We start from the raw sequence: 18,434 nt of genomic DNA, 5'->3' as shown, positions 1-18,434 counted from the left end.
TTATTTTAGTTTTGACTTTTCGATTTCATTTTAGTTTAGTTTTAGTTAGGTTTCAGAGGAAGTTTGCTAGTTTTAGAATAGTTTCAGTTTTTCCACATAGTTTTGGTTTTTATATATTTTGTTATATTTTGTTTTTGTTAGGGCCAGGTATAATGTGTCAGATGTATGCAGCTACATACATGTACAAAATACATGGTTGGAGAACTGTGTAGGAATGGCCACAATGCTTAATGTTTAATCTTTGCGCTACTTTAGTGAAGCAATTGCGACAAAGCATCATTTCGTAGAATGTCAATTGTTGAATTGACATTCTAAAATGGCTAAAAAACTAAAACTGAAATGAATTCAAATATTTTTTTTTTACTTTTTCAGTTTTTTTACCCAGGCAATATAGTTTCAGTTTAGTTTTAGTTTTTCTTAAAGGATATAGTTTTTAATTAGTTTCATTTACGAAAAATATTTTACTGCTTATTTTTGTTTTCATTTCAGTTTTAGTTTACTATAATAACCCTGCGTAGTAGGCCCCTACTGACCCATAGCAAGCAATAACTCACATTTAATGGCCTGAGTAGACGAAAGGCTAATGAAGCACAAAAGGTCTGGAAGACATGGAAAACCCTCCCAAAACACAGCCGGGAAATAACTCAATATCATAATACGAGTGCTGCTCATGGACGAATAAACTTTATAAGTCAGAATCCCAAATTGTCTTACATGCAAAATATCACCAGTTTAATGAACATAATCTTTGGCACCTTCAAATGATAGATGACCATGTTGTGCTGAACAGGACGTCATTATTTAACTGCTTTAAACCAATCTGCACCGTATACCTAAATATACAATTTAAACACCAAAATTAACTTCCTTATACCGGAATATCATTCTGCTGGATTCAACATTAAAAGGAGCTTTCATTAATGAAACACAGTATAAATGCATCTTATAAGTTCTCTCTTTTAAAAAACACCGTACATCTCTGCATCTGCAAGGTCTCCAAAGCTCTAAAGAAAGCTCCTTTTATAATAGCAAACAAATACATTCCCTTTGAACCTTAAGAAATATGACACAAGTGGATAAAAGCCTGACTGAGCCTCAAAGGAGCCAGACCGAAAGTATTACGGCACTAGGAGATAAGAATAAATCAGGGCTATGACATAAACCTTATCTTAATAAAGTACTTCTCTCGCTAGCTTTTAAAAAAGAAAATCTTAATTCACTTCCATGTTCATGTAAAGGCTTTGATTCCACATATATTATATATATATACATTTTGCTTTAAATACTGTATGTATCACATCTAACAGCTTAGATCAAATGTATTTATTTTTTTAACATGATTTTACTTTGATGTCAGCAATCACGAGCCAGCATCGCTTTTGTTCAAATGATGGATATCTCAACTTGGAACAAGAGCCACGTGTAAACTTACAGCGAAGATATTTAATTGAAAATGGGTTAATTCCTCCCGACGCGCTCGTCCACATTAATGGGGAAGAGATAAGAGCAGTCTTAATGGCTGGTCAGAACCTTCCTTGGAGAAGTGTAGCCAGAGCGGGCTTATCTAAATCCTCTTGGCAGAGCTATCGGAAAAAGTCAGAGGAGAGAGCAGAGGAGGGCTCAAATTTGCCTGAAAAGCGGCTCTTATAAATAAAGCAGTGGCAGGAAAGTTCTTCTGATAACTTCCCTGCTCTGCATTAACTAACTTATTCAATATGTTGTGTAAAATAAAACAGAAAAAAGCATATATTAACCATAGAAGCAACATCACTCCTCTGTCCATGCCGCTGGCCTCTCTTGCTGGCTAGTAAAAGCTGTGGGGGAAAGAACCGTGTCCCTCCTGCGTGTTTGATGTCCCTGAAAGCACCAGGTGACCCGAGTCTGGGTTACGACGCGCTCTCCGCCGACGTGCCGTCCCCGTCGCTCTGCCTCAGCGACTGCCCGCCGGAGTCTCTGTTCACCTCGTCCTCTTCATCAGATCTGCCAAGACTCAGGTGTCTGCGGCGCACAGGAGGGCTGTAGGGGTCAACACACACACACACACAGACACAGCATTATATCATTACTGGGCTACTTACAGTAGAAACTCAACTGAAAGGTGTTAGAGAAGAATGTTGTTATAAAAATATGGCACAAGCAATTTAGGCGGCGAGATTACACTCTTTCCCCAGGCAGTAAACAACACATCCCCTGAGGTGTGCATAGCATATGTGCACATTGTTATTGTTGGTTTGTTTTTTTTAATATGTTTTAATTAGTATGTAGGAAAAATGCATCACAAATATTCTTGGTCCTAGATGGAACAGTGTTACTGGGATACAGAATTCATCACAAGACACTCTTTTAAGGGAAGACACCCCCAGGTGAATAGGGTAAACAGTTTAACTAAGGCTGTCAATCAATTCACATATTTAATCGCGATTAATCCGCACCCCTAGAACCACTTTTCATTCACATATCTTGAGGTCAGAGGTCAAGGGACTCCTTTGAAAATCACCATGCCAGTTTTTCCTCGCCAAAATTTAGTTTGGAGCGTTAATTAGCGTCCTTTCCAACAAGCTGGAATGGATTCCTTTGGTTTTGTAGTTTCATATGATACCAATACCTCCACTCTAGCTTTAAAACTGAGCCAGCTCCAACCTAAAGATCGCAAGTTGTGTTAATGTGTTAAAGAAATGAATGGCGTTAAGACAAATTTGCATTATCACGTTAACTTTGACAGCCTTCATTTTAACTAATAGACACCACCATGAAAGTCTTCTAGTTGATTACAATATGGCAGTTATTTTTTGCATTACAAGTTTTCTGAAATGTTATGTTTAAATATGCAAATGAGGTATCATCTTATTAAATATGTCCTAATTTGCACACATTTCCAGAACAGAAATCTGAACATTGGATGAAGCCAGGTTCAAAATTCTTGTTTCATTTTGTTGACAAATTTAAATAAAAAATTGTTACTGGGGGAATTTTGGAAATATTTTTTTTATCATTCCATAAATCAGAAAATACTGTCAACAGCCATAAATAAAATCCATTTTCACCATTTTTTTTTTTTTAGGAATAAAACGTTCTATAAATCAAGCTTTAAACGTTTTGAATGAAAAACCTTCGGGCATTATCTAATGATAATTTTTGGTGGATATAGGAGATTCAAATAGGCGAAGTGTAGTAAAATATACACCTAAATGTGTGAAAGAACATTTCAATGCCGAAACTTTGCTAACTGCAGCACAACATTTGTGGTCTACGGACTTGAATGTGAGTGTGGGTGTTTCTATATCTGCACACACAAAACGCAAACTACGGGAGAGACTAGCTGAACACAAATCAGGACCGGAGTCCCGCAACCCCAATTACCCCATGCCACAGCACTACAAAAGAGAGTAGGCTGCACCAACCCAGACAGTTTGAAAGCCATGGCTACTGAGGTCATTCCAAATAATGTAAGGGGTGGTGATAGACTCAAACGCCTCCTTCAATGGGAGTCTTTCTGGATTCAAACCCTCAAGGCCACTTCTTTTCCGCGCCTCAATGAGGAAATTGACTTCTCCCCCCTTTTAAAAATCAAATCTTTTTATAATTCTTCATGTGATGGAGCACATTAGCACTCTTTTTCACACTCAAACTTTATGAGGAAGACTACCCTGACATACTTGATTGTGAAGTTTACACTGTACAGCTTTGAACTGCGTCACTTTATGTGGTTACAGTTTGTTTCTCTTCTAGTGTTTACCATCATCATAGTATTTTAAGGGAGTCCTTTTATGAGTATTTTCACATTGTTAGGCTGTTAATCTGTCTTCAGACTGTGATGTGGTGTTTTTTTCATAATCAAATTTGACAAGGAACGCTGTGCTGTTATATTGTGATGTTTACATTATACAGTTTCAAACATGCGTTATTTTATGTGGGTGCAGTTTTTACCTCATTATACCTCCCGTCAAATTTTCTATATCATTGGTTTGGTACCTCTGGACAAGTATCATCTAAGGAGTTCCTCTATGAGTATTTTCACACTGTAGGGCCACAATAGGCTGTTGGTGTGTCTTTAAACTGTGATAGAGTTTGTGGTTTTTCATTATCAGGTTTGACAGGGAACACTGTGTTGCTATACTATACTGTGATTTATACATTATGTAGTTTGAACTGCATCTTTTCCAGCCCTTTGAATTTTTGTTTCTGTATACCATCATTACTTTTTCCTCCAAATGTTTTATCGGTCGCTAAGACTTTGGACAAGTACTATTAAGTCACACGGTTGAGTCCAACAAGGTTGCTTTCGGTTTACACCATTGGTTAGTTAATATTTTTGTCTTTACTTATTTATCTGCCTCACACTTTTACTTTTATTTTCATATGATTTATTTTATTTGTATTTATTTATTATTTTAATTGTATTTTTACTTTATCATTATTATCATTAGTAGTAGTAGTAGTATTTTTTTTTATTTAATTTTAATTTATTTTCTGTTTGAGCATCATTTTTTATATTAGCACATTATTTGTCCTTTCACACTTTATACATATATTTTGATATGTCCATTGTCATTTTTTCTGTTTCAAGTGGATAGCATTCTCATGTCATCTGACTCAGGTCAGATGACATGAGAATTCAGATTTTAAATCTGACCTCCTGTTCTCACCAAACTACACACCTTGTTGAGTGGGTGTTATCTGTGTCTTAATAAAGGATTTTTAATTCACAATCAGAGTGCCTCGGAGGTTTTCCAGGCTGCCATCCTATACCGAGGACTTCCTTTCAAAGTAAGCTGAAAAGTAATTTTCTTTATTTTTACCTAAATGTGTATTTTGGATATTTTCTTTCCACTAGTCTGAAAGAAGACATGTTATGAAAGCAAAGTAGCACAAAATCTCTAAATTGACCAGTGCATGAATAACCCTGTTTTTGCCTGGGGTGTCTTGCCTTAAAAACATAAATAGCCTAGAGGAAAGCCATGCATGAGCACTGTGACTGTAGCACAATGTTTACATATTAGTAAATAATATGTGCAGAGAGTTAATAAATTATGTCAGGCGTCGCCATCGAAGAGCTCAAAAAAATCCTGTGTTCTGTATTTTACTTTGCTTCTACCTACCACACTCATTAAAGGTCATTTCATTTGCTTTACATCCTTAGATCATGTTGTCATGACAACACTCGGCATGACAAGCACACAATGCATGACTTGATTACCAACTGTAGAGATTTCATACAGCCACACACTGACATGACAACTGCCCTTTCATACGCAACCAGAGGACAATAAGTAAAAACTGAATCATGTCCTTTCAGCACAATAACACCCACATAGAGCAACAGGAACTGTATTCACTCTATTTACAGTTATCCACAACCTGCGTATTTTGAAGTATTGTTTGCTATACAAACTGCTGCATGTCAGTGTTGTCAGTGTTTCAAGACAAGCATGACGTAGTGAGACATCGGAACGAGTGCTATGAATGAAAACTGAAATTACTTACAGGCGTGATTATCTACAGTGAATGTGACACTTTGTTTAAAGGAGGTGTTTAATCTTTTGTTTTGGCTTTAGCTGTTGCCTTCTAACCGTGTACTAGAGAGCAGCGCTCTTGGCAAGCTGGTAGCGTGGAAGCTCTCTAGTGGTGTTACAGATTAAATTTTGAACAGAGTGCTCAAAAGAAACTGTGAATCCAAACTGAAACACCGTTTTGATTTGTAAAGTATCATGAAAACAGTTATATTGTTGACATGGCCACATATGTGCCATCTTCAGTCCAGTCAGACGGTCTTAATTCACCCTACAAGGATTAAAGAGATAAATAGCCAGTGTTTAAAGAGGACCTATTATGCTTATATTCGGGTGCATATTTGTATTTTGGGTTTCTACTAGAACATGTTAACATGCTTTAATGTTAAAAAAAACGCTTTATTTTACTCATACCGTCTGTGCTGCAGCACCTCTTTTCAGCTTCTGTCTGAAACACTCTGGGCTTTTCAGGAGGAGCTCAAACAGTCTACTCTGATTGGTCAGCTTGCCCACTCTGTTGTGATTGGTCAACCCAACCAAACTTTTCAGACTCCGCTCCAGCTCCGCTCTAACTAGCTTTGTTTGAGGGCGTGCCAAACTAGTCGCTACCCAGGTGTTATGCAATTACTTGGTGACATCACAACGTTACAGAAGAAGAGGCGGGACTTCAAGCAAGGCGTTTCAGGAGCAGTGTTTCTGTGGGGGAGAATAACTCCCTTTGGCGTGGACTTTGTAACTTTCCAGACCTTTTTAAATGCACAAAAAAATATATAACACTAAAGGAAAAAGAAAAAGCACAAAAGTATAATAGGTCCTCTTTCACTAGAGAGACAAACATGTTCTTGCGTTGTTTTTTTTTAATTCAAACAGGAGGCACAGATGCTCCCACTGTCAGTAAAAATATTCTCAAAATAGATATGCTTTTGAAGCTTACAGCTAAACTTAGCTTTTTAATTATGATGCAAAGTATTCCCGTCGAGTGATGTCAGCAGCTGTGTCATACCTCTTTAAACTCTTCTCAGTCAACATGTTAAAGCAAAAATTTAGTTTTTGCCTAATTGCCAAAATCTGTTTGTGCTTGAAGAACAGCCACAGCAGGACTACCCTCTCTTAACACCACACGACAGCATCAAACACAGCATCAGGGGAAACACTGCAGTCAGTCTTTGCAAAATGGAAACAGGAACACCGATTTACAACACTAGTATGTCTGTCGGACAACTAAACGTTAAAGCAACAAAGAGAGAAGTAATCGTGAATACAGTATACCTCTCAATAAAATGTATCCGCAGCTGTTTATAATGAGATTTAGAAATAAAACTGTGTGTCATTGGTGCAAACTGGAGGGATAACTACAGTATACTGCAGTAAATTGGCGACTTTTTTAGATGAGGACAAATGTTGGCAGGAGCAAAGGAAAAACAAATCAGTGGCATGCACTAATTGGCCTATGTGACTTTTAAAAAATGTGGCGAGGGCTAATCAAGTACAACACAAGTCAGCATTAGTGTATCCGAGTCGGAATAAATACAAAGCATTCATACACAGCAAACTAAGTTAGTACATTCGGCGAAAGATCCCGAATCAGTTTCAGTTATGTCAGGCTTCTGGGTTATTGTCACACCGAGCATCACCTTCCAGCGTCCGCATCAGTCACTGTCAGGCAAGTAGCGGTACTTCATCACCAAGTTATCCATCTTCTTCTGCTTCTTCTTGGCGTCCTTCTTGCCAGACGACCCCCGAGCTGGAGGCTCCTGCTCGTCATCGTCCGATGGTTGCTTCGGGGCCCTTTTGACACTGCTGGAGCTTCGGTAGGAGATGGTCGAGTCGGAGGAAGAGGACTCGGACGACTTTGAGGACTCGGAGGAATCCTCGGACTCACTTTTCTTCTTCTTGGATCTCTTCTTGGACTTCTTGCCCTTCTTCCCCCTTGAGCTCTTTCTGCTGTGACGATCGTCTGAGGAGGAGGAGGAGTCGGAGTCAGACGGGGAGGCTTTGCTTTTTTTATCTTTCCGACTGCGGGAGCTGCTGGTGCTCATGGTGCTTGAAGGCCGGTTGCTGTAGTCCAAAGCGGACCCTGATGAGGAGCGAAGCAGGCTGGATGTGCCGCGGCCGAGCCCTTCGTCTTCTCCCCTCTTCCTGCCGTCTTCGCTTCCTGGCCCCTTCTTCTCATCCTCTTCCTCGCCACTAGACTCATCGAGTTTGCTGCGCTTGAACTTAATGGGTTTGAATGCCAGCACCTCGTTGATGGCAGCCTCCAAGTCCGGGTCCAAGTAGTTGCGGTGGGCGACCGTCTTAATTTCAGACGAATCTGGCAGATCTGAGGAGCGTGGCTGAGCCGGGGTGGAAAAGCTGCGACTGAGGGAGCGGGGACTGAAAGAGGACGTGCCCCCTTCGGTTAAAGCCACACTACGGCCATCATCGTCATCATCGTCATCGTCGTCATCGTCTACACGCAGGCCGAATTCACTGAGGCCGCAGCTGCGGGCGACGGACAGGCGTGAGCCGCTGCGTCTCTCGTCTTTCCAAGAGCTGCTGCGATGCAGCGATCGGGGGCTGGAGCGGCTCACGCTGCTGATAGTCGACTTATTATCATCATCATCCATGTCCAACATGCCCCTCCTGGTGGACATCCTGCTGGGAGCGACAGACGACACCACGGAGTCCTTATCGAATTCAGGGCTGCTGCGGGAGGTCCAGCGGGACTCCAGGCCTTTCCTGGCTCTGCTGGTGGCTTCGGAATAGGCCAGGGAGATGACGGAGCCTTTGTCGTCCAAGTCTTCCTGCGCCTGGCTCTTCTTCCAATCCTCCTGGGGCGCTCCAGACTTAGACTTGGCTTTGCGAATGGAGGCCTGATCTGGCGCGTCGGGCTGTTCTTTGAGAGTGCTAAACAAGGAGCTCTCGTCCCCCGTTCCCCCTATGGAGTCCTTCAGGTTGGAACGCTTCCTGTAGCTTAAGGAACTCATGACAGACACTGATCTGTTCTGCTCTACCTCTTTCCCGTCTTTACCTCCGTCATTCATCTTCTCCTTACCCTCTTTCACCTCCTTGGCATCTGCATTTGCTGCATATCTAAAAGGTTATGTGATAAAATTGACACCAGAGACAACCAACAGGACAAAAAAAGAAGAAAATCAAATCTCCACATACTTTCTAAATTGTTGCTATCGTAAGTTGTATGCAACGTGCTTTATGTGGAGACTTTTGGTCCCTTGACAGAATATTACATTTGTCATTTTCATTTTGTCCTTGGGACCAGTCAAGTCTATTGCTGTTATGTACAGTATACACTGTAGAAAGTGAGGCAATCAACCAGTGAGGAGATCTATCTAACTGTGGCAGAGACGTCATTAAGCAGGCGTGCCAACTGGCCACGGGCCACTTCAATAAATTTGACAGCAGCCGCTTCCCCGTTCCGCCTCCTGTCATTAGACAGATTACTGGGAGAGAGAGAGAGATGACACCTAATCACATGAAATACCCATCCTTCTGTTACAAACTGCCCCAGGTAATCCTGGGCCTTTTTAAGGCCGGGACACTTTTATCACTGCGTCACCACAAGGATGTACACGGTTATCTGTCATGACGCACGAGGATGTGGGCGCACTAACCTGGTGCTCTTCAGACTTCCCTCCTCCGACAGGGTCTTGGTGGAGCCTTTGTTCTTCGAAATCCAAGACTTAACTCCGTCCACACGGTCCTCCACCTCGGAATCCGTTTCCGTCTCATCTCCACTGCGAAGAAACACAATCAGCTAGTTTGACTCCAACACAACGCAGCAAAAATATTCATCTTAACAAGTCATTTTTACATCTTTCAAGTTAAAATGTTTTGCAATCAAACCCTTTATTTAAAAAATGTAAATTGACTTCTATTAACTTTTTTCCTTAATCCCCACTCAGCTTCTTGATTCGATTAAAATTAACAGCCTTAAAGAGGACCTATTATGCTTTTTCCCTTTCCTTTAGTGTGTTATATAGTATTTTGTGCATGTAAAAGGTCTGCAAAGTTACAAAGACCAAAGTCCACGCCAAAGGGAGTTCCTCTCCCAATGCTCCTGAACTGCCCGAAACGCCTTGCTTGAAGTCCCACCTTTTCTTCCATAATGTGGTGATGTCGCCAAGTAACACAATTGCATAATACCTGCCTAGCGGCTGGTTTGGCACACCCTCTAACAAAGCTAGTTAGAGCGGCGCTGGAGCGTAGTCTGAAGAGTTTGGTTAGGTTGACCAATCACAACAGAGTGGGCCAGCTGACCAATCAGAGCGGACTGGGCTTTTTTTAGAGGAGGGGGGGTTGGGGGCAGGAGCTCAAACGGAGTGTTTCAAACAGAGGGTGAAAAGAGGTGCTGCAGCACAGCCAGTATGAGAAAAATAAAGTGTTTTTTTTTTTAACATTAAGGCATGTAAACATGTTCTAGTAGAAACCCAAAATACAAGTATGCACTAGAAAATTAACATGATAGGTCCTCTTTAATCTACAGTGTGCAACAGTTCAGAGTGAATTTATGCAGATTTTCAGACAAGATATATGACTAAATGACTTGCCATGTGAATATTCTATGAAGTGTACCATCAGAGGAATTACACAAGTATAATAATGATTGGTTTTCACATATCACAAGCTTTTTGTTAGTAATGTTATTCCTTCTTTTACAATATTTAAAAGGTCAGTATGATGCAAGACAATCCAGACAGGCCACAGGCAGGCATGATTATGTGATACAATAATAACACAATCAATATGTTTTTTCGACAGAACGTTCCGCATGCGCAGATGAGCGATCTAGGCAGAATGTAGATGAAGATGCTGGTTTATAGGCATAATGAATTTGTTTGGCTGCTTCTGGGCTGCTAGCATCTGTGTGGCATGTCACCTGCTCCTGGTGATTGTTATTGGAGTGGAGCCATGAGACAGCCCCTGTGGGCCCCACGCTTGACATAACAATCAATATACAGAGACCTGAGGTTCCCGATGAAAAAGCTCAGTAGATCCCACCTGGATAAGGTCAATCCTCATTCATTCCAAATCCATGGTCAATTTTCTGAATTATGCATCCCATTGTACTTGAGGGTTAATGTGACAGGAAATGGTGAGAAAGAGGAAGGTAGAGTGGCATAACCTCTACGTCAATACTCCCATCATGGTCAAAATGTATTCAGGAGATGCAATACATGAATAATTCTCCATTTCTTTGAGGATGCACTGCTTCCAATTTCAGTGATGCATACACTGGCTTCCTTGGCTACATGATGTGTGAAAATGTATTTTCACATTTCACAGAGACTGATGTAAAATTGCACAGAGATGCATACGTTCAGAAGGCCTAAAATACGTTTGACTTGTGTGAAAAATAAAATTTTCCATTCTATAGTTTTTGGTTAACGTAGTGTAGCAGGGCAACATCTCCTCATACAACGGTTCATGTATTTTACAAAAATGTATTCCTCATTTTCGTGTGTTTTTCTACGAATGTCAGGTAACTCGTGTCAATGTCCGCTCGTTACATGCATACAGTTTTTTCAAAATAAACTTCCGTCTTCACAGCAAACAACTTGGTTAGGGTTAGGCAACCAAACAACTTAGTTAGGTTTAGGAAAAGATTGTGGTTTGGGTTAAAATAACTCAGAAAGTGTCACAACTTAAGTACGTAAGTTACGTGACAAACAAATTACTTCTGGTTTCACATGGGGTACAAACCGCAGTCTGCTAGGCGAAACTCCGGTGTTTTTTGACCCACCCATCCACCCCGACCTCCTCCCTACGCGCCGCTTTGTCGCTCTTTATACTTCCTGGTTCACGATGACGTCGGATGTATACGAATTACAGTGCAGCATTTCTTTTCGTAGGTATAGCTACGAGTGCTGTATGAGAATGGCCTGAGCAGGGCAAACAGTTGCAATGATGGCAGCAGGGTTGTTGTTACAATTTTTCATTCTTGGACAAGCTTATCTATCTGAGCCTTGGGACGTGTTGCAAAAATGTTGGAAAAATGCTTAAAAGAAGCAAACACAATATTCAAAGAGGTGTGGAGATGACAGCCAGACTGCTGATCTCTATCATTTGTCCACATATCCATCTATGTAGGTCTCCCAGTGAACAGCGTACCATTTCCTTTGTCACCAAGCTTTGTGTCACATATTCAGTCATTTTTCCTTAGAGAACAAAGTGTCCTCTATGCTCCCTTCTTATTTTTTTGATAGTCTGCCTAAAAGCTAGTTGGCAGTGCCGGTGGTGTGTGAGCATCGCGACGGAGTGAGCATAGACATAAAGAAGCCTCAGATTCTTGGACGGAATGGTATTCGGGCTTTCAAGATTTCTAAGAGCATTAACGCATTTAACTTTCTCATCATCGACCTTACGAGCCCAGGCTTTCTGGTGGGGAAGGTAATGATGATCCTAGGGGGACTAAATGGCCTGATTATATTATCTTCTACAGGAAAACCTGCTCATTTCAGAGTTTGAGAGGTGCTTCAAGAGGCGGCAAGCTAAAATTGTGAGTTCAGCTATTATCTCACCCCTTTATTTCCCACTGCCTCTCTTCTCTACCGCATGCTAAATGCAAACGATGAACGCCCACCAAAACAAGAAAATAGCTTCATTTAATACTAGAAAGTTGATTACATATGCTGCCCATTTGTCATCTCTGTGATACTGTGACTTTTTTAACATGATATATCACACAACAAAATACTGAAACCCAGCCCACAGCGAAATTATCTCCCTCTTTCCACACACACACAAAATAAAAGGTGGCTTGCAATTGAGTGCTGTGCAAATGGTGTCACAAGCGATTTGTCCTTGGCCCCACACTGCTAGCTAACCAGTCCTGAGGCTCGTGGATACAAACAAGCCCCGAGAATTTAGAAGTGAACATTAATAGTTTCTGACAATTGGCCTGCACTGGTTGTAAATCTTTGTCACAAATGTTTAGACTCAGCATCAAATCTCGTATGGCTTGTTTCTATCGGTTTAGCACTTGGTGGTACCAACACCACGTTTTTAAGGTGTCTGTTCAACATTAACTAGTTATATATTGATTAAAAAGCACAGGGCATCAATTTATGTTAATAGAATGCTGTACACACTATGCAGGCTGGAAATTTGCCCAGGAGACCATTCGTTGCCATTCGTATCCCGTGTGAAACCAAAAGTCAACGTTGATTTGCCACGTAACTTACGTACTTAAGTAACGCCACTTCCGGGGTTATTTTAAGCCAAACGACAATCTTTTCCTGAGCCTAAATAAGAAGTTGTGTTGCCTAAACCTAACTGAGTCGATCTTTCCCTAAGCATAACTAAGTAGTTGTGTTGCCTAAACTTAACTGAGTCTATCTTTTCCTAAGCCTAACTTAGTAGTTGTGTTGCCTAAACCTAACTAAGTCAACCTTTACCTAAGCTTAACTAAGTAGTTGTGTTGCCTAAACCTAATTAAGTCGATATTCTCCTAAGCCTAACTAAGTAGTATTGTTGCCTAAACCTAACTAAGTAAATCTTTCCTATGCCTGACTAAGTAGTATTGTTGCCTAAACCTAACTAAGTCGATCTTATCCTAAACATAACTAAGTTGTTTTATTGCCTTAACCTAAGGTGGTTGTTTTCTGTGAAGAAGGAAGTTTATTTTGCATGCATGTAACGAGCGGAAATTTACACGTGTTGCTTGACATCCGTAGGAAAACTAATGAAAAAGGAGGAATCCCTTTTTTGTAAAATATCATATAAATTGTTGTATGAGAATGCGTTGCACTATGCGATGTAATTCATGCCATCAAGGATTATTAGCACTAAAGGTAAAAAAAAAAAATGCAACCATTCCAGTCAATCCTCACTGATGAAAGCTTTTACTATGCACACCGCACAGTCCTACATTATATGTAACCCCTGTACTTTAACATAGCCTGCTGTAGTCTGTAAGGGGAACTTCTATTACCTCCCCCAACAATAATACTAATAATCCAGCTTTTGTAACCTCTTTTGAAGCACTGAGTACAAAAATATTGAATAGTAATGTAAATTATCTGGAAAATCCACTTCATAATTAGAAGAAAAAAATAAATCACCTCCCCCATTATTGTTCACCCATGCTGCTAATGCAATGATGTCGAAGGAGGGGGAAAATGCAATTAAATAACACGGGAAAGTGTCGCTCTTTTCCTCGAGTTGCACAAAAAGAAAAGCGGAGCGCTGATACGCACGGGTTGTCTGATGAAAAATGGATAAAAAAAAAGCACATAAAGAGCGCAATGCCATGTCTCTGTGAAGAAGCAATCAGAGGTTAAATTATGGACGGGTATATCCGCTACAAACTGAAGACTCCATTTCTTTATTACGCTCTGATGAAGGTTTAAATTATTTAACATGCCACAAAGATTCTTTTCAGCGTATAAAATAAAAAAAACTGAAAGAAAATGGGATTCAGTCAGTCAAAAGAACATGATTAACATTCACAATCAATGTGTTTTACAAGCAAGACAAGGTGAACATTTGTATTTTAAAGTTAAATATGTCACAGCACTATGAAATAAGATTGAATTAGTGGAGTATTTTTCATGCATGGAAAAATCAACAGCAGAGCTTTTGGGTGAAGAAAAAAAAGAAAATTTCAGCAGTACACTGGTGCCATCACTGTCTTGCAACACTTGCTGACTGTGCAGCCGTGGACAGACAGCCGCGCTGCAATCATTTTCACAGTCACATGCGTCGCTCACACAGTTACGCTTCAGGTCTTCCAGAGCACATGGAGGTTACTCCCACCACGCTAAGTTTGTGTCAAGGGGCACAGTGCAGATCATCTCTTCATGAAATATGTTGAAAATGTTTAGAATCTCTGTTGTGAAAAATGTTCCCTCTATACATTTTTTCACAAACCCAGATAGTAATCACTGTTATCAGGCTGAGTCAGGCCACCTGTGCCTAGTTAGGGGTGGAGGGTGGAGCCATCAATAAGTTGGTTTATTTCTAAATTAATCAATAAGATATGAAATGTTTTCCTTCACTAGATTTATGCGCTTTTCTGTGCAGGTTGTGTTAACCTTGGTGATGTTATCTAATTGATGTGATTTTCCCTTTTTCTCACTAGTATCATTGTGGCCACTGGTAATCTGGGCTGAGGAGGAAGAGGACGGCCCAGTTGTGTCTTCCTATTCTTTAAAAAAGTTCATCCCAGGGGGAAGAGTTCCTAACCTTTAAATATTGTTGACATTCAAATGTTTTGCTGTTTCTGTTAGGATCAGGTTTCAGTGGGAATTTCCCTCGCTGGTTTACCTAACCTCCATGCAGTGATTCAGTCCAATCAGGTAACCCACATACAGTGGTTTAGTCCAATTAGGGTGGGGCCAGGAGGGTTATATAAATCCACTTAGGCATTGACTGTGGGGGAGATGTTGTTGGTATAGCAGCTTGCTGTGAGGCTGTGCTATTTTAGTTATTTTTCCAGCTTGTTTGCTTTTTGTTAATATCCATGGGACTTTTGTTCTTCTCCTCTGTTTGATGGTGATGTTTGGTTGTGATGTTTTGCACAGACTTCTTTTCAATTGAACATCTATGTAGCATTACTACCAGTAATGCTACATCTATTTGGTTCTATGCTTTTGCAAAAGCACATTATGTCCAAATGCATACTTTTTATTTTATTTTTTGTTTGTTTTCAGGTTTTTCTGCAGTGATTTCAACAGAAAAATCTCAGTCCCTAATCATTTCTTATATGTAAATTAAAAGACACATGATGAACAAAATGTCTAGAAGTAGAAAATGACTACTATATGGAGGCAAATTTCCCCACTGTGGGACTAATAAAGGAACATCTTATCTTATCTTATACGGAGGCCAAAAGATAAAAAGAATCAGTAAATTAAATCAATTCATCTTAAAGTGGCAATCTTGAAGATTTCCATTTAAATAAATGTCTATTAAGTCACTATCTATTGTCGAAGACGGTAACAAAAGTTTGATTGAGCCCATGGCCCACTGATGAAAGTATTGCAATATTTATATATGTGCAGTATTACGAACTGTGGCGACATTACCGTAAAAAATGCTGTATTAAGTTACTGTTAATGCAAACCTCACATTTCCTGCTGCGGCAGCTCCACATTTAAAACATTTAAAGCTGCAGTGGGTAGAAATGGAGTAAATATGATTTTAAAAAAAGTTATTTTTATAAAACGGTCACTATATCCTGACAGTAGTGCATGAGACCGTTAATCTGAAAAAAAAAATGATGTGCCTAAAAACATTCTGCCTACTGCAGGTTTAACCGGTGAAATACAAGTTGACTTTTATTATGAAGTAGTCAAAGGAAATGCAACGCGTTTGTTATTGACCTTGGCATTCATCAAAATGCGTCTACAAAAAAAAAGACAGCGGCCATTTTGGTTATTTTTTGACAGCAGATCAGTTTGAAATATTACAGGGAGTAATAGAACAAGAACGAGCAGCCACAGTGAGCTGTTAGATGAAGAGCTGCAGGCTGCACACCTCCAACTTCTTCTTAGCGAGGTAACCAAATACTTTTGCTGTTCACAGACTCATGCCATGTGCAGCATAAAATCAGCTCACAATTGATCACAGAATGGTGGAAAAAGGCCAATTATTGTCTGACTTCTTCATTAAAATGACAATAGTCTGTTTTGCTGCCAACAGTATTCTGGGACCTGTAGTGTTAAACCACGAGGAAACAGGGTGTCGCCAAATCAGCCAGGACTGAAATCTTAAGGATTGCCACTTTAATTTAAGATATTTCATCCAAACTGTCAAACAACTTATATTGCAGTGCAGTGGTTAACAAGAGGGTCACAGGTTTAAGCCCTTCTGTGTGGAGTTTGCATGTTCTCCCTGGTTAGCGTGGATTTCCTCCGGGATCTCTGGTTTCCTACCACAGTCCAAAGACATGCAGGTTAGGTTAGTTGTTGACTCTAAATTGCCCGTAGGTGTGAACTTGAGCGTGGATGGTTGTCCTGCGACCTGTCCTGGGTGTACCCCAGCCCCCCCAGATAATGGATGTATGGATCATATTTTTGATTTTGTATGGACGCATCATAAAATGAAAATAATCTGCGGTGTATTCCCCGTACAAACTCAGTGAGATGAGGACTTGTTGCATGTGCTTTGGTAAACCCACAGAGGAGCAGAAGACAGGTAAAAAAAATCCACTGATCCAAACGAATGCATGATGAGGCTGCGAATGTCTGAAAAAATATTCATGGAGACAATGATGCAGTATCACCGCAGGTCTGTTACACTTTGCTGTTTTTCATCAGGGTCACATTTTCTACAGCGGTGAGAGAGAGAGCGGCTTAAAGGAGAGAGCCGGTGTCATTTAGAGTCGTAGTCTATTTACCATTCTGGTTCACATTTCCTCTAACATTCTGCAAAGAGTTCTGTGCGCCATCAGATTTTTCAAATAACTTCTTGTTGCTCTGAAGGTACAAAAGCAAGCCCTGAAATCTCACAACGAGGCCGTCTGTGTACATACACCTGCGGACACTCGGCACAAAATGAAATGAAACTAAATGAAACACCGGGGTCATCCTTTAAGCGTGGCTTTTATCAAAGATGTTCACCACAGACGCAGCTTTGAATTCTATTTAAAAAGACTTCTCCTCGCGGTCTTATTGTGAACATCCTAAACCGAGAGGATAAGGAATACTGCATCATTCTCTCTTGTGGTGGGTGAGTGAAAAAAAACTTGCAAACAACCATTACGACAGAAACAAAGGATGCGTTTTTTTTTCATTCTCACGTTTTGTTCTTTCTTTTCTGATATTTTGTCACCGTGTCTTGCAAACTGCCAGGAGTGTGGAAAAAAAACACCAAAATGGGGGAACAAGGGAAAAAAGAGAGAAGGTGAGATACACAAACAACAGTGCAAAAAGAGGACCAGCTGAGATAACAGCAAATAAATAGTTTAACACTTACAGGCGCACATAAAATAACTATCCATTGTAAAGCAGTGTAAATAAACTCCTTATTCTCAAACAGAGCTGGTATGTGTGTAATGTCTTCCTTTTTTTTTTTTAGAGGTCTGTATTACTGCAGTCAGTGTTTACCTCAGTGGGCTCAGAGCTAGCATAACCCTCAACCCCTCTGCAAAGAGGGAGGGAGTAACCAAACAGGGGAAAACCAGCGCTGAGACAAAAGATCAGAAGCGGGGGAACCGTGTGAGAAGTATTTGGAGAACAGACAAAGTGTAGTATGACTCACAGAGTACTAAAAAGGTTAGACAGGAATTGATGTAGGAAGATGTGGGAGACAGAGAATGAAAAGATACAAGTTGTGATTGACAGGCTACTAAAAAAAAAACCTAATTTTATGAGTTTCTTGCTGCAAGATAACTTGGTTTTCAGGCCTCTAGCTACAGCACAGTATCCCCTAATGTACCAAGCACATGTTACAGATCTACTGAAGCAAAGGCAATTGTGTCTTCCTTTTGGAGGAGGTTAAAGCTGTGCCGTACCTGTTGATTAAGTCATCATTGTCATCGCTCTCCATCTCGTCCTCTATGGCCGCCTGCAGGTCACCTATCCTCTTGAAGGCCAGCTTAAGGTCCACTTGTAAGCTCTGATTCGCCGCCTCTAAGCTCTCGATGTCCATTTCCTGGTGAATGAATCACAGCACAGAAGAAGCGTGGTTACTCCTTCTCCAGTGTGAGCTCGGTGTGAATCGTATCAGGTCTCCCCCAGCAACCAAAAAGCCTTACCAACTCGTGCTTCTTCCGGCTCGCCTCGCCCTCCTTCTTAGACAGCTCTCCCATTTCTTCTTTCATGTCTCTTATCTGCCTCTGCATTCGCTTATTCTGGTCCTTTTCCCTGTTTTCTGCAGCGATGCGTTGGTTTTTCTCCTCTGTCAACTTTTCCAGGTTCTCCTTCAGGCGACCCACCAGGCTCTGGGGAGGATTCGAGGTGGACTGTTAGAAGTTGTTCTTAC

The 18,434-nt window shown here is 40.6% G+C and overlaps 1 protein-coding gene across 18 annotated transcripts in view; it reads right to left on the bottom strand.

Annotated features, from left to right (window-relative positions):
- Nucleotides 1-701: 701 nt before the first annotated feature.
- LOC119476257 (unconventional myosin-XVIIIa-like) overlaps nucleotides 702-18,434 on the bottom strand; it is a 90,537-nt gene continuing 72,804 nt past the window's right edge. For 15 of the 18 annotated variants that reach the window (XM_037749618.1, XM_037749619.1, XM_037749622.1 and 12 more), the window contains 6 exons: nucleotides 18,208-18,393; nucleotides 17,965-18,104; nucleotides 17,251-17,295; nucleotides 9,122-9,244; nucleotides 7,145-8,582; nucleotides 1,879-2,016 (listed from right to left, as the gene is read on the bottom strand). In XM_037749618.1, the coding sequence (XP_037605546.1) occupies nucleotides 7,160-8,582; nucleotides 9,122-9,244; nucleotides 17,251-17,295; nucleotides 17,965-18,104; nucleotides 18,208-18,393 (1,917 nt within the window). In that variant the 3' untranslated portion in view covers nucleotides 1,879-2,016; nucleotides 7,145-7,159. Of the gene's footprint in view, nucleotides 2,017-7,144; nucleotides 8,583-9,121; nucleotides 9,245-17,250; nucleotides 17,296-17,964; nucleotides 18,105-18,207; nucleotides 18,394-18,434 lie in introns of all 18 variants that reach the window. The other 3 variants (XM_037749623.1, XM_037749621.1, XM_037749620.1) reach the window with 2 other exon arrangements.

The sequence above is a fragment of the Sebastes umbrosus genome, chromosome 17 (genome assembly GCF_015220745.1).
Source record: "Sebastes umbrosus isolate fSebUmb1 chromosome 17, fSebUmb1.pri, whole genome shotgun sequence".
Lineage (NCBI taxonomy): Eukaryota > Metazoa > Chordata > Actinopteri > Perciformes > Sebastidae > Sebastes > Sebastes umbrosus.
This window is presented reverse-complemented; position numbering and strand designations above follow the sequence as displayed.